The 13,248-nt window shown below is 36.9% G+C and overlaps 1 protein-coding gene across 1 annotated transcript in view; it reads right to left on the bottom strand.

Annotated features, from left to right (window-relative positions):
• The window catches only part of LOC107040100 (MOXD1 homolog 2), a 168,002-nt gene that overhangs the window by 41,917 nt on the left and 112,837 nt on the right, over window positions 1–13,248 (bottom strand). Inside the window, exon 3 of the mRNA XM_015260047.2 lies at window positions 812–961. Within this exon, the coding sequence (XP_015115533.1) occupies window positions 812–961 (150 nt within the window). The remainder of the gene's footprint in view (window positions 1–811; window positions 962–13,248) is intronic.

The raw sequence follows: 13,248 nt of genomic DNA, 5'->3' as shown, positions 1-13,248 counted from the left end.
GTTCTGACATTCTAATTTAACGAAACGTCGCCTGTGGCGCACGTATGGCAGATTGCGGGAGATTTTCCTGCATTAGTTGATGGTTTTTTAAATGATCGGAAAATTGTATTCAGATCAGTCACTTTCAGGGAAGTGGAGAGACGATCCGTAGAGTGGAGCGTATTAAAACGTCAATATCTGCTAACCGAGCGATACGATTTGAGTGAATCAATGCGCGTATTGAAGGTGGAAAAAGTATCTCGAAAATGAAAGAAAAATTGTTGAATTTCACTCTGCTGATCGCGAGATATCGGCCATCGAAAATGTTGATTAAAAATTAGACGAATTTTTTCGTTTTACAAACTTCCTGGATGATTATGCTCACAACAAAGAAAAAATTTGTATTCACTTCCCACAGAAGTGGTAATACCATACCTCCCCCAGCCCTAACATATTCAAAGCCATGATAAAAAATCGTAATAAAGAAATTCCTTCATCATGATATGATTTCCCCTCAACTCGGTCACTCCTGGAACTAACGTAATCGCGTCACGTATTTTCTCCCTGCATAAATATAAATGTTTCCCGCGTTGTTCATGCTCACGGTCAGAGTTTAGAAATCCCGGAAAGTGGCCATTTACCAGCCCCTCCGAGAGGAGGCAGAGTGGTATAAAAGGGATAGGGAGATGATCCCGTAGGAAATAATCATGATACCCGAGAATCCCCCGTATTTCTGATGCCTCATAATACGCATAACCGTGAGTAATGGTTGTAGAAACATGTAACCATAACCAGATGAGAGTTGTAAAAAATATAAACCAAGGCCACTTACCGTGATCTTGAGATCCCGTGTGTCGCACGTGTCATACTGACGACTGAATCGCAGTACAGTGTGAGTTTTGTTCTCATATCCCAACAGCAGGTGGTAGTCCTGACTGGAATCCATCTGGGGATCTCGGTTCGAGTCCTTTACATGCCGGTCCTGAAACAAAAAACGGTTGAAGGATGATTAATCGCCCTGTCAAAACACTTCTTCGAGAAAAATTACCGGCGAAGACAATGGGTGGTGAAAAAATTGTGGCTCGGACGTGAATAGCATCGAGTTCTTGCTGCACTGGTGGTAATTAACGCAGTAGAAAAAATAGGGCCTGGAATTAAGACACTTTTGTCTTATTTTTTAAGACGTTTCTGTTCATAAATTTAAGTCGCCTTCAGAAAAAGAGAAAAATTCAATAAAAATTACCTGAAAAAAACGTAAAAATTACGTTCCGAAACTGAATCCGCGAGCGAAGTGAAATTTAATAAAAAGTGTGAGTCGGAACTGAAATTGCACGAATCGCCACGTAAATTCTACGATTTGTTCCGTAAAAATTAATCACCCGCCTGATGACTCACCGCTGTGGGGACAACAAGTCGTTCCGTAATTTTTCAGAAATAATTTTTCAGAAATAACTCATCAGCTTCATAAAAATTGTTGAACGTTCAAAAATTTTTCATTTTGAAGGCACAATAAGTCGGAAAGTTTCTGTAAAATTTTACTTCTTCGGGAAAAATTACGTGACAATTTCGTACTTTATTCGGAGATGAACCTGAAAATTCACTGAACGTTTCAGATTTCTTCTCTTTCATTCCTGTAAAAATTGCCGGAAAACGATTCCCCATTGCGGATTACGTGAATTGTTCCGTAATTTTTACTGAATATTTCTCTCCGTACGGATAAGTACCAAAAACATTTGATGATTTTACGTCACAAAAAACCAGTGACTGAGTAGTCCTCAAATGTCTTGAATTAGAAAACATCTTCAAGACACTGGTTTTCCCAGCGTAATTAACGACTATAAAATCCGGGAGATGGCGGAAGAAGTTCATCGGAATTCCCGCATTTGTTGGGGTTCTCATGTTTTCCCACATTGTAGAGACGGTAGGACGATTTGGTGTTGAGGGACGACTTGTGCATACGCACGAATGTTGCGCGAAGGGAAGCCCGATAGCGACAGGACGAAATTGATAGTCCAGTGTCTTTGACCGGCCTCTCTTCCCAGCCCTGGTGCTAACCCTCGTGAGATTGCGTTACGCTTTCGAGTGGCTAGTAATATCGAGTAAAAGAGGAATTTCCGCGAAGTCGGGGATTGGGTTTCCAATGGTGTGAATTTAATATGTTGGGAGTTGCAAATTGAGTGAAGTATTCGATTTGTTGCAGAAGAAGAATAGCGTATTTTTAATTACATGAACTGTACTTAAATGAAATAAATAGTTTCACTCACTTCAAATAACTAGTTTAATTCTAAATAAACACATGTATTTCTTAAAAAAATATATCATTTCACATGATTAGAACATTATTATTCAAACAAATAAAGATGTCCCGTGAAGCCCTTTCCACTCTCAGCACTTGTAAATTTCAATCTCATCAATTTAAAAATAGCCAGAAGAAAAGAAAACAAATAGCAAAATCAAACAAAGAGGTGAGAAGAAAAATAAATAATTTCCTTAGCCACTGGCAGGTTTTCACTGTAAACTAAAGTGGTTTTCTCGTGAAAAAAAAAGAATGAGTAGAAAAACGGCTCGTCGAGAGTAGAAAGAGGCGAGAATAACGTATATACTATGGGATCGATCGTTAAGACGCTTTTTTTGACACCAGTCTCGCTTGTTTTATCCAGTAGCACCCTGTTTTCTCGACTCGAGTGTCACACTTCTTTCTCTCTATTATGGGCATCCGATAGTCCCCGGGGGCCTCGAGTCACGAAAACATAGACCACCCGTTTCGCCGACATATAGCTGAACCCCCTCTGAATCAATTTTATGCACAGAAATCCATTGGCATAACTCGTCTCACATCGCTGGTACGTGTGGTGAGTATAGAGGGAATTGATAATGGGGAGGTACAAAGAGGATGAATAAAACCTGAGTAGTAGTTCTCGCCGACGATGGAAGACAAGTTTTTGCGAGTTGAGGGATTCCAGGCCGCCGCCTTCGATAATAATTACACGGGGATGGGGAGAGGCGAGTGTGGCTCCTGCATTATTGTGTGCTCGGGGAGGTGCACCCAGCGTCGCCAACTGGGGCTCGATAATTTTTTTTAAATTCTTCATTGATTTGGGCCGTGTTTAACTACAGAGTTAGAAAATAATTGAAATTTCATGGACCGTTGACTGGCAAGTCCCGGGAGAGCGACACTGAATTCGATTCGGAGGGAATGAAATCATTAAATTTCAGACTGCAGTGGAAATGCGATGAAATTTCACCTTTTTTAGCAGCGGGGAGAAGAGAATTCCCCGGTTTATTTCAATTTTTAATTGCAAAATGAACAGTACGCTGAATTCAAGTGATTTCTGAAGTAATTACGCTGAATTTAACTGATTTCAACTAATTTTCATGGAATAATTGAACTGGATTTCACATTTTGCTTTGATTTTTCCATAAAACTTGGAATTTTTAGTGATGAAATGATGTTTATTGATTTAGCCAATGTTTAGCTACACGGTTAGAAAAGAATTCAATTTTCATGGGCCGTTAACTAGTAATTCCCGGGAGAGCAACACTAAATTCGATTCGGAGGGAATGAAATCATTAAATTTCAGACTGCAATAGAAATGCGATGAAATCTCACTTTTTTTAGCAGCGGGGAGAAGAGAATTCCCCGGTTTATTTCAATTTTTAATGGCAACATGAATAGTACGCTGAATTCAAGTGATTTCTGAAGTAATTACGCTGAATTTAACTGATTTCAACTAATTTTCATGGAATAATTGAACTGGATTTCACATTTTGCTTTGATTTTTCCATAAAACTTGGAATTTTTAGTGATGAAATGATGTTTATTGATTTAGCCAATGTTTAGCTACACGGTTAGAAAAGAATTCAATTTTCATGGGCCGTTAACTAGTAATTCCCGGGAGAGCAACACTAAATTCGATTCGGAGGGAATGAAATCATTAAATTTCAGACTTACAGTGGAAATGCGATGAAATTTCACTTTTTTTAGCAGCGGGGAGAAGAGAATTCCCCGGTTTATTTTAATTTTTAATGGCAAAATGAACAGTACGCTGAATTCAAGTGATTTCTGAAATAATTACGCTGAATTTAACTGATTTCAACTAATTTTCATGGAATAATTGAACTGGATTTCACATTTTGCTTTGATTTTTCCATAAAACTTAGAATTTTTAGTGATGAAATGATGTTTATTGATTTAGCCAATGTTTAGCTACACGGTTAGAAAAGAATTCAATTTTCATGGGCCGTTAACTAGTAATTCCCGGGAGAGCAACACTGAATTCGATTCGGAGGGAATGAAATCATTAAATTTCAGACTGCAGTGGAAATGCGATGAAATTTCACTTGTTTTAGCAGCGGGGAGAAGAGAATTCCCCGGTTTATTTCAATTTTTAATAGCACATGAATAGCTAGTACGCTGAACTCAACTGATTTCAGAATTACGTTGAATTTAACGGATTTCTATTAATGTTCATGGAATAATTGAACTGAAGTTCACACTTCTCCTTAATTTTTCCATAAAACTTTGAATTTTCAATTATGTAATTCCTTGAAATTTCAGCGGAACTATAATGTGATAAAAATTTTAAACAGTAAATATTGTTGTGAAAAAAAATGAATTTTATGAACTGATGAAAATGAATTATTCGAGATAGATTTGTCTACATTTTAATCATTTTCACAGTTCTAGCGATTTTTCGGGAGTCGAATAAGACACTAGAAAACAGGGATTCATTGAAATATGAAAGAATAGTTATTCTTTAAACTCCATTTACAGCAACTGGTGCTACGTCACAGTGAATTCTGAAGCCACAAGTTGAGGATTTCGGCATATTTAATGTAGATATCTCCGTTGTGACAGTAGAATGAGATTAAAACTTCTTTGCACGAGATTTCGGACAGTTCAAAGTTCAATAAAACTGCATAAATTATAGCAAAATATCAATATTTAATTGAAGAATAAACAGATGACAAAATCCTTCAAAATGTTGGACTTTTCAATGAAAACCCGATACCCATCACGATTAATTTCATTCAGTTCTGACTAAAGGTTTCCCTCGCTGTCATTCAGTCCAAAAATTCTGTATTCACCCTCATTTCGCTACAAACATCAGTTTAGTGAGGTGAGGTGTTCCACCACGTGGACACCAATCACACAAAAACAAATTCCATAATTAAAATACTAATCCCCCAAAGTCCTCAGTCTATCATTGACACTGCGGGGGAATAATTCTCTCCGCAACCCTTTTTATCATCCGCCATGAATCAAACTTAAGAATTTATACCGATGGGGTTAACTCCCCCACCTCTCGGCGTCTCTCCCGGTGGCCAAAAACACGGACACGTCGAGGACATAATGCAAAACAATTATGCCCGGGTTTATTTATGGCACAATGTGCACCTCGACGTGTGTGATAGCCCCCTCTCTCCGCCCTTTTGCTTTCGGTGTACAACCCAACCTCATACCATCATCCTTTGTAGCCACCAACCGGGTTGAGGTACATTTTTTTTTCATACACAGTCGGTGTGTCACGGAGCTGGAGTCGGGTGTGAAACCATCGCGTGCTCTCGCGATAATAAACACTCTCGAGGGCGGCCCGTTCTCGCTGCATGCCGTGCCCAATTGTTTTCACCATCGCTTGTGAATAAAAAGGAAAAACATTGGTGTATGAAGAAGAAAAAAAAACATGTGAAAGAAAGTGTACGGATTAAATTTATGACTGAAATCCGTCGTAAGGGGGCATAACAGAGGAGAAGAACTATTTGGCCTCTCTCTGGATGCTTTATTTTTATTGTCTTTATTTATCGTGATTTTTATTCACTCGCTTTTTATCACGAGAACAATGCGACGACGGGAGTGGCACCGAGTGCTGCTCCACGTGTGTGGAGATGTTGCTGTAAGGGGTATCAAATGGTTTTACACGAAAAATTCCATTGGAGTCATGCGGTCGGAGTTCAAAGTCCACGATATGCAGTGGTTTGCTGGTTCCTCGGATGAATCCCCTCTGGTCTCATCGACTTCCTCTCGACTCCCACCCGAAAAGCCCTGTGATTTTTCACGCACCCATAAAGGCAGAGAAGGCGAGAAGCCAAACAAGAGTGGAATAAGAATAAAAATACGGTCTGAAGAGAGGAATAATACGCGTGACTCGGGTCGAATCACGTGGGGAGAGGATGCCTCTCGGTTCGACTGCACACTGTTAGAAAATTACTCCTGAAATTTCAAGTGAAACATCTTGAAATTTTTAACTATCACTCATTCAGACGAAATTTTTATGCATTTTGTTATTGAAAAATCAGGTGAATTCGGGAGTATTCAACGGAATTGCAATTTTTAAGTCCACATGGTAATGAAGATTATTAAATAATTTGAAAATTCAAGCAACATTTTGCCTGAATTCCCCTGAATCAACTAATGCCCGCCATGAAACTTCTTTGCACCAGATTTCGGACAGTTCAAAGTTCAATAAAACTGCATAAATTATAGCAAAATATCAATATTTAATTGAAGAATAAACAGATGACAAAATCCTTCAAAATGTTGGACTTTTCAATGAAAACCCGAATAAATTCGGGAAGATTACGATTGGTTTCGGTAATTCGGCAGTGAGGCACTGATTTGCCTGAATTTGCCTGAATTTCCTAGACGTCATTGAAATATCCACTCATGAAATTCCAATCTGAGGAAGAGGTTCCATGAACGATTGGATCTTAAATTAAATTCAAATTCACAATATTGAGAATTCAAGTGCAACAATTACTTAATTTTCAAAGAATTTCAAACAGTGCAGTGTGCGGTTGTTTTGATTATTGAGTTTTCAGTTCACTTCACGGAATTTTTTATTCATTTAAAAATGCAGTGCGAAATATCGCGTCGGGAATTATTCGTTTCATATGATTCAAACATTTTCATAGAAAAAAATATATGGGGTTCAAGTTCGAATGGAAATATTATTGAAATTAACGAAAACGTTCAAATACGGCATTTTGTATAATTAAAATCGATTAATTTTGAATCGAAGCTATTATTGATGTAATAAATTCTCTCTGGAATTGCTCGTAAACCTGGCATTCAAATAATTTAACTCTCAATCAGATTTCAACGAGAATTTGCGAGAATCATGATTATATGATTGAACCGTTCGTGGGTTTTCCGATAGAACTGACTGATGTCCAGTATTTCTCCATTCAATTGTTTGTCAGATAGTATTTTATTGATAATATTTTCAAGACAAGTGACTCGCATCACATCTGTGGTTGTTCTGATTGTTAATTTTTAATTTCTATCAACAGAATTATTTATTCAATTAAAAATCGCAGTACGAAAAATCGCGTCTTGAATTCAGACCTTGAATTACGCATTTCAAGTTCTCTTAATCATTCATTTCAGGTCATTAAACCGTTTCCATTAGAATAAATATATGGGATTATTAAATTGAAACAAAAATATTGTTAAAATCACCAGAAAATTTTCAATCAATGCATTTTGCAACTCGATTAACTCTAAATAAAAATTATTATTGATGTAACAAACTCTCTCTGGAAATGCTCGTAATCCCGGCATTCAAATACTTTGGCTCTCAATCAGATTTCACCGAGTATTTGCGAGAATCATGATTATATTATCGAACCGTTTGTGGGTTTTCCAATAAAACTGTCTGATGCCCAGCATTTCTTCATTCAATTATTCGTCAACCAGTACTTCCTTCAGAATCCCCCCGCGGACAAAACTATTTATGAAACTCTATCTCCAAAGCAGAGGTCTCTCCCAGTATAAATTTCCCTTAACGAATTCAGAAGAAAGAATTCCATGAATATTTATCTTGTCAATTGATTTATCCCCACAACATCATTCCTATACAATTCTTCTCAACAATAATAATTACCCTCGATTCGTTACACCGCAATTATACCAATTACCACTATCCACAACAATTGATTTCCCTTCCTCCTTCAGCAAGTCCCTCTTGCATTTTAAAACCCCTTTTAACCCAAGCGGCAAACATCATAGACTTGCTGTTTTTTTTTTTAATGAAAAAAAAGCCTCGACAAACCTCTCCTTAAAATCCTCCTCTCTCGCGCACATATATACCGCCTTGGGGATATACTATACGATGCAAATGCCGGTTGAGTCGTTTATTTCATGGGAGGCATTGAGAGTCCAAAGAAAGCCAAGAATAATCGTCCGTTTGTCCACGGGAGAAATACACCAATGGGGGATATATTCAGAGAATGGGAATATTCAAGAGCAAAAGATATATCGTCAATTTTTTTTAACTTCCCTTCTACCACCCCGGAATCTCCTTTTTTACGTTCTACCTATGGTGCTTCTAATGCCCGCTGTATATTGTCGAGATTGTATCGTTGATTTTACAGCTGATAGAGGATTGCAGGTAATACGTCATTTATTTATGTTGTTTTTATGGGGGGACTATCTGTTACACGTGAATAAACTTTGCGGGAGGGTTGAGGGGGTTGTATTCTTCGGTGAATCGGAGGAGTAGGTGGATTTATATTCGGTTGGGGGTAAACGGTGAGCTTTTTTTGCTGGGGGTGAGACAGAGGGGTGAAATGGAACATTTTTCATGATACAAATGAAATGTTTTGGTATTAATGGAGAAAGGAAGGAATTTTTTTGTTTGAGAACTGAGGGGACAGCTCACTTATTGGAGAGGCTTTAAGGATATCCTAGTATCTTCTGCAGTTTACTACAGACCATTCTATAGATGGAACTATTTTCAATCATCAAATTTGTCGGTTAAATTGCGTGAGGAAAGTCTGAAAAAAATGATGAATATTCAGCGTTATTCAAATGACATTTTGTACAGAATTATTTTTTTAAACATCTGTTATTTATAAATAGATAATTCAAATTGTTTGGGCTTTCGGAAACCTCGTTTTTTTAGGCATAAAATCGGTTTCTGGGAAAATTCTGAATATTAATAAATTTGTTAGGATTCCGAACAAATGATTTTTAACGTGGAAAATTGATTGTGTATAAAATGTTCATTGAAAATGTTCATAATCCTTTTCCAAAAGTTGACTTTCTAATTTTTTTCAGATTTTTAAAATGTTTTCCAACGGTTCAAATAATCAAATCATTGTAAAATGTCCGGAAAAAGAGGGTCAAATATGGCTGAAAAGAAAGCTCTGATGTTTGACTACAAAAGAAGAAAAGCGTTTCACTGGAGAAAAAATAGCCAAAGTACTTGGATATCCTTAATTTAAGACATCAGACGCAAAAATGTATCAATGTATCGAACAGCTGATTAAGGCCTGCGGCGATATAACATTAAGGATGTTTAGCCAGTATCGGTAAATTGTCGGTAGGAAAGAGACGGGAAATGTAATGTTTTTCATGAAGCGAATGAAATAATCGAAAATTAATGAAGAAACAAACTCAGAAAAATGGACAACAATTTATGTCTCAATTGGCCTCCCTATTTTTTCTGAATTTCAAATGAAGAAAGATTATTCATCATCATTGTTCCCCCGCATGACACCGCAAAATGACCCCCAATCAACATTCAACAGAAGCTAAACTCCCCCCTCCCCCCCATGACTTTCCAACTCTATTCTCCCCCTTTAGAATCGTAAAATTGATAAGTGATAATGCTGATACGCTGATAACGTAACAAGTACGACGAACATGTCCTGTGTTAAAGTTGCACACGCAGAGCTGTACCGATGCATCGACACGCGACCCCAACGTCGAAAAACACGGGATTACCTTTTATACGGTGGCTGTTTAAGGTTATAAAAAGCCGTCGGTAGGGCGCCATCGATCGGTTGAAATAATCATTTGTACATGGGATACGTGTCGCAGTGTACACAAATGCTTTTATCATGTACCCATGAATATATAAAATTCGCCGGGAGAGACAGATAACAAAAAAAAACAAGTTAAAAAAATGTTGAAATAGGGAATAAGTAGAATGCTGGGGGATTATAATCCCGTTGTTCCTCTCGTGACAATGTACAACACCGGAGTATTTTTTTTATTTTGCCTCCCCAGCCCAGTGTCAAGGGATATCAATAATTTATTTTGCCTTTCCGCGCAAACGACTGGGAGAATAATCGAGGAGTGAAATAAAAATGTATGAAATAGTACAGTGCAGTATAGTGTAGGTCCGCTTCAGTATTGTAGACACCCTGGAAATCGATATTTCCCCCCCGATGAATACAATGGGGGGAGAGAGGATGAGAAGAGCAGCGACGATTTATCGGGCTTTCTCACCAGTGCGGGGCCTCTAGGCGCGTACGTGTACTTTATACGTCGTTATATCATACTGATCGGGATTTATATTTTTTTTTCCTGATGGAAGGTAATGACCTTCCCTTGGTGGAGGGAGCTGCGGAGAGGTTCACGGGTTGAGATTATTGGACTGGTGTCACCCAGAGGAATGACGGATTTTAAGCGAATAGGAATCTATTTCAAAATTTTAGGTTCGTTTCAAGCATCATTGCGGTGGAGTAATGAAAGTTGTGTTCTTTTTTTTAATGAAGATGTTTTAATCATAGGGAATGAATAGTTTTTGCATTCGTTTCGAATAAGTAATTTCCCTGCGGGAAAAGAATTTTAACTTGAGCAGGTTGTTGAGGAGAAAAATAATTCGATTTGAGGGGAAAATATGGAGTATTCAAAACTCTTTGGAATTCCAATTTTTTGAACAACAAAAAGACGAGGATGCCTTAATTTACGCGGATGTTCCTGTTTTCGATGAAATTTTTATGAAATAATTGAACGGAAAATTACTCTTTGCATTGGTTTTTTCATTAAATTGTAAATTTTCAATGTGAAAATTTACCATTTATAAAAACACATGTAAAAGCAAATGTTGAAGATTGAAATGATTAATAATAATGTCATTTTAACCAGTTGAAAAATCCCCAAAAAATTAAAAAATCGTTGAAAATGGCAACCGTTTATTGGGCCAAATTAAAAACACCTAATTCCTAATTTTTGGACAGCAAATGTGTAGGATTCTCCCATTTATTTGAATTTTTCTGTTTTCCATTCACTTTCATAGAATAATTGAACTGGAATTTACCATTTCCATTGATTTTCCTATTAAATTGTCAATTGTCAATATCGAAATTCCTTAAAATTTTAGTGGGGCGGACAATTTATAAAAATATATGCTAAATAAATTGTTAAAAAAACATATCAAATCAAATAAAACGTTGACGTAAGCAATAATCAATCATAATGTCTCTTTAGCAAGTTAAATCCCCGAACAATGAAAAAAAAATTCGCTGAGAGTGCATAACGTGTTATGCGTAGACGCGTGAAACCCATAGGGAATCGAGTTCCCTGATGCGTGATGCCGGTGCGACGCATCACCTGTTACCCCATGGCTGCAACATCCACGGGTCCTCTGACATAACTCCTTCCCCTCCTTTTTATCTCCCTCAGTCCTCCCTCAACTCGTTTTCCTCCCGACGTTGTTACAACACAACAATGGGCCCTCGTTAATTGAAACTTACGTTTATTACCGTGAATAGAGACTGCGCGGGGATTTGAGGACGTCATTCAAATTGAATAAGTGAGATCGATCGTTCCCGCCTCGGTTCAATGCACCCTATTTAACTCGTTTCAACAAAAAGAAATATTATAAAAAATTCTACCCCTCGATAGAATGGATAAATCGACTTTTTTCACTTGCGTGAAGACCGGAAAAATCAGCATAAAGTACCAAACCAACTCTGCATTTCCCCTCTATTCTCTCATCATTAATCCCTCGATTTTGCATATTATAATTAAACCCGACGTTATTTCACTAAACACCTTCAACCCCACCGGAAATGTATCGCTTCCCCTCGATTCTCGGAGACGAAAAATTTATTCAACTGTGACGTGGGAGGTTTTTGTATTCCCTTGAGTACTTTTAAGTTATAGGGTATTGTCTGGTATTTTTCAATCGGATAATCGAATCTCATTGAGACATTCATTATTCACTGTCAGAAAAATTTGAAATTTCATGAAGAATTCAATGAAATTCCAAAATATTTGAGCAACAGGAAAGGCAGTTTCCCCAATTTACGTGAATTTAAATGAAAACATGAATGTTCAGTATGAAATTACACTGAATTGTCAATTATTTTAAGATTCGACAAAATATTTACTCTGAATTTTTTCATATTACTGGTCATTGTCATGAAATTCAACTAAAACTCACAATTTAATTAAAAAAACAATAGAAACCGTGAATTTTCAATTACGAAATTTTCTTAGAAATTTCAACGAAATTCTCCTGACGAAAATTTCCAAAAAGCATTTGGCACATTTCCGCCAAAAATGTCCAATATTTTCTAATAAAAAAAAACTCTGATAAAAAAAATGATTATTACATGTTAATAAATTCTCTCGCATCGCCATCTAAAAAATGTAAATAAAAAAATGTGAATCTCTAGTGAATGAAGTCTCCATTTCAGTAAAAAAAATTATCTTTACATCAAAGACAAAAAACCCTGTATTTGATGTGAATAAAACTTCAAAATCAAGTTCCTGTTTGAATAACACCTTGAAACCCCTTCATTGAATTCAAATACCCCATTTCTCTCGTCATTTCCTCCACTAATTGTTGCCCCCATCTTACACTGAATTGTCAACTCATTGAACATTTTATTGATGTTCACTTTGAATTTTTTTATATTTCTTTTAATTTTCATGAAATAATTGAACTAAAATTCACAAATCCATGAAAAAATCAATAGAAATTGTGGACCTTAGTTCAATGAATATTTTAGTTCAGTGTCAATTCCAGATTTTCAGGTAATTCTGTAATTAAAAATTCACAATTTGATTAAAAAATCGATGGAAACGGTGAATTTTCAATTACGAAATTTCCTTCGAAATTTCAATGGAATTCTGACGAAAAATTCCAAAAGGAGTTTCGTAAATTTCCGGCAAGAATATCAATAGTCTATTGAACACACAAACAACAGAGAAAAAATCGCATTTTAATAAAAAAAAAACTCTTCATTTGATCCGAAAAACTTTATAGCATTAAATTCATTGAATTCCTGTCTCCTCATTTCGTCCAGTAATTGTTGCCCCTTCTGGACAATTTCCCCCAGCAAATTATTCCTCCAATCCCCTCAAGCCCTCGAACAATACTCCCCAGTCTCGAACACACGAAAATTAAATGTCGCAAATAAACCAATCCACCGGTTTTATAGCGGTACACAAAAGAGAATTGAATAAAATTTCGGTGGGAAGACCAGGACTATACCTCCTCCTCCTCCTCCCCCCCCCCCCCCGACCCCCCG

The sequence above is a fragment of the Diachasma alloeum genome, unplaced genomic scaffold (assembly GCF_001412515.2).
Source record: "Diachasma alloeum isolate Michigan unplaced genomic scaffold, Dall2.0 Dall_scaffold_00316, whole genome shotgun sequence".
Taxonomy (NCBI): domain Eukaryota; kingdom Metazoa; phylum Arthropoda; class Insecta; order Hymenoptera; family Braconidae; genus Diachasma; species Diachasma alloeum.
The sequence above is the reverse complement of the archived record's forward strand: the minus strand, read 5'-3'. Positions and strand labels throughout refer to the sequence as shown.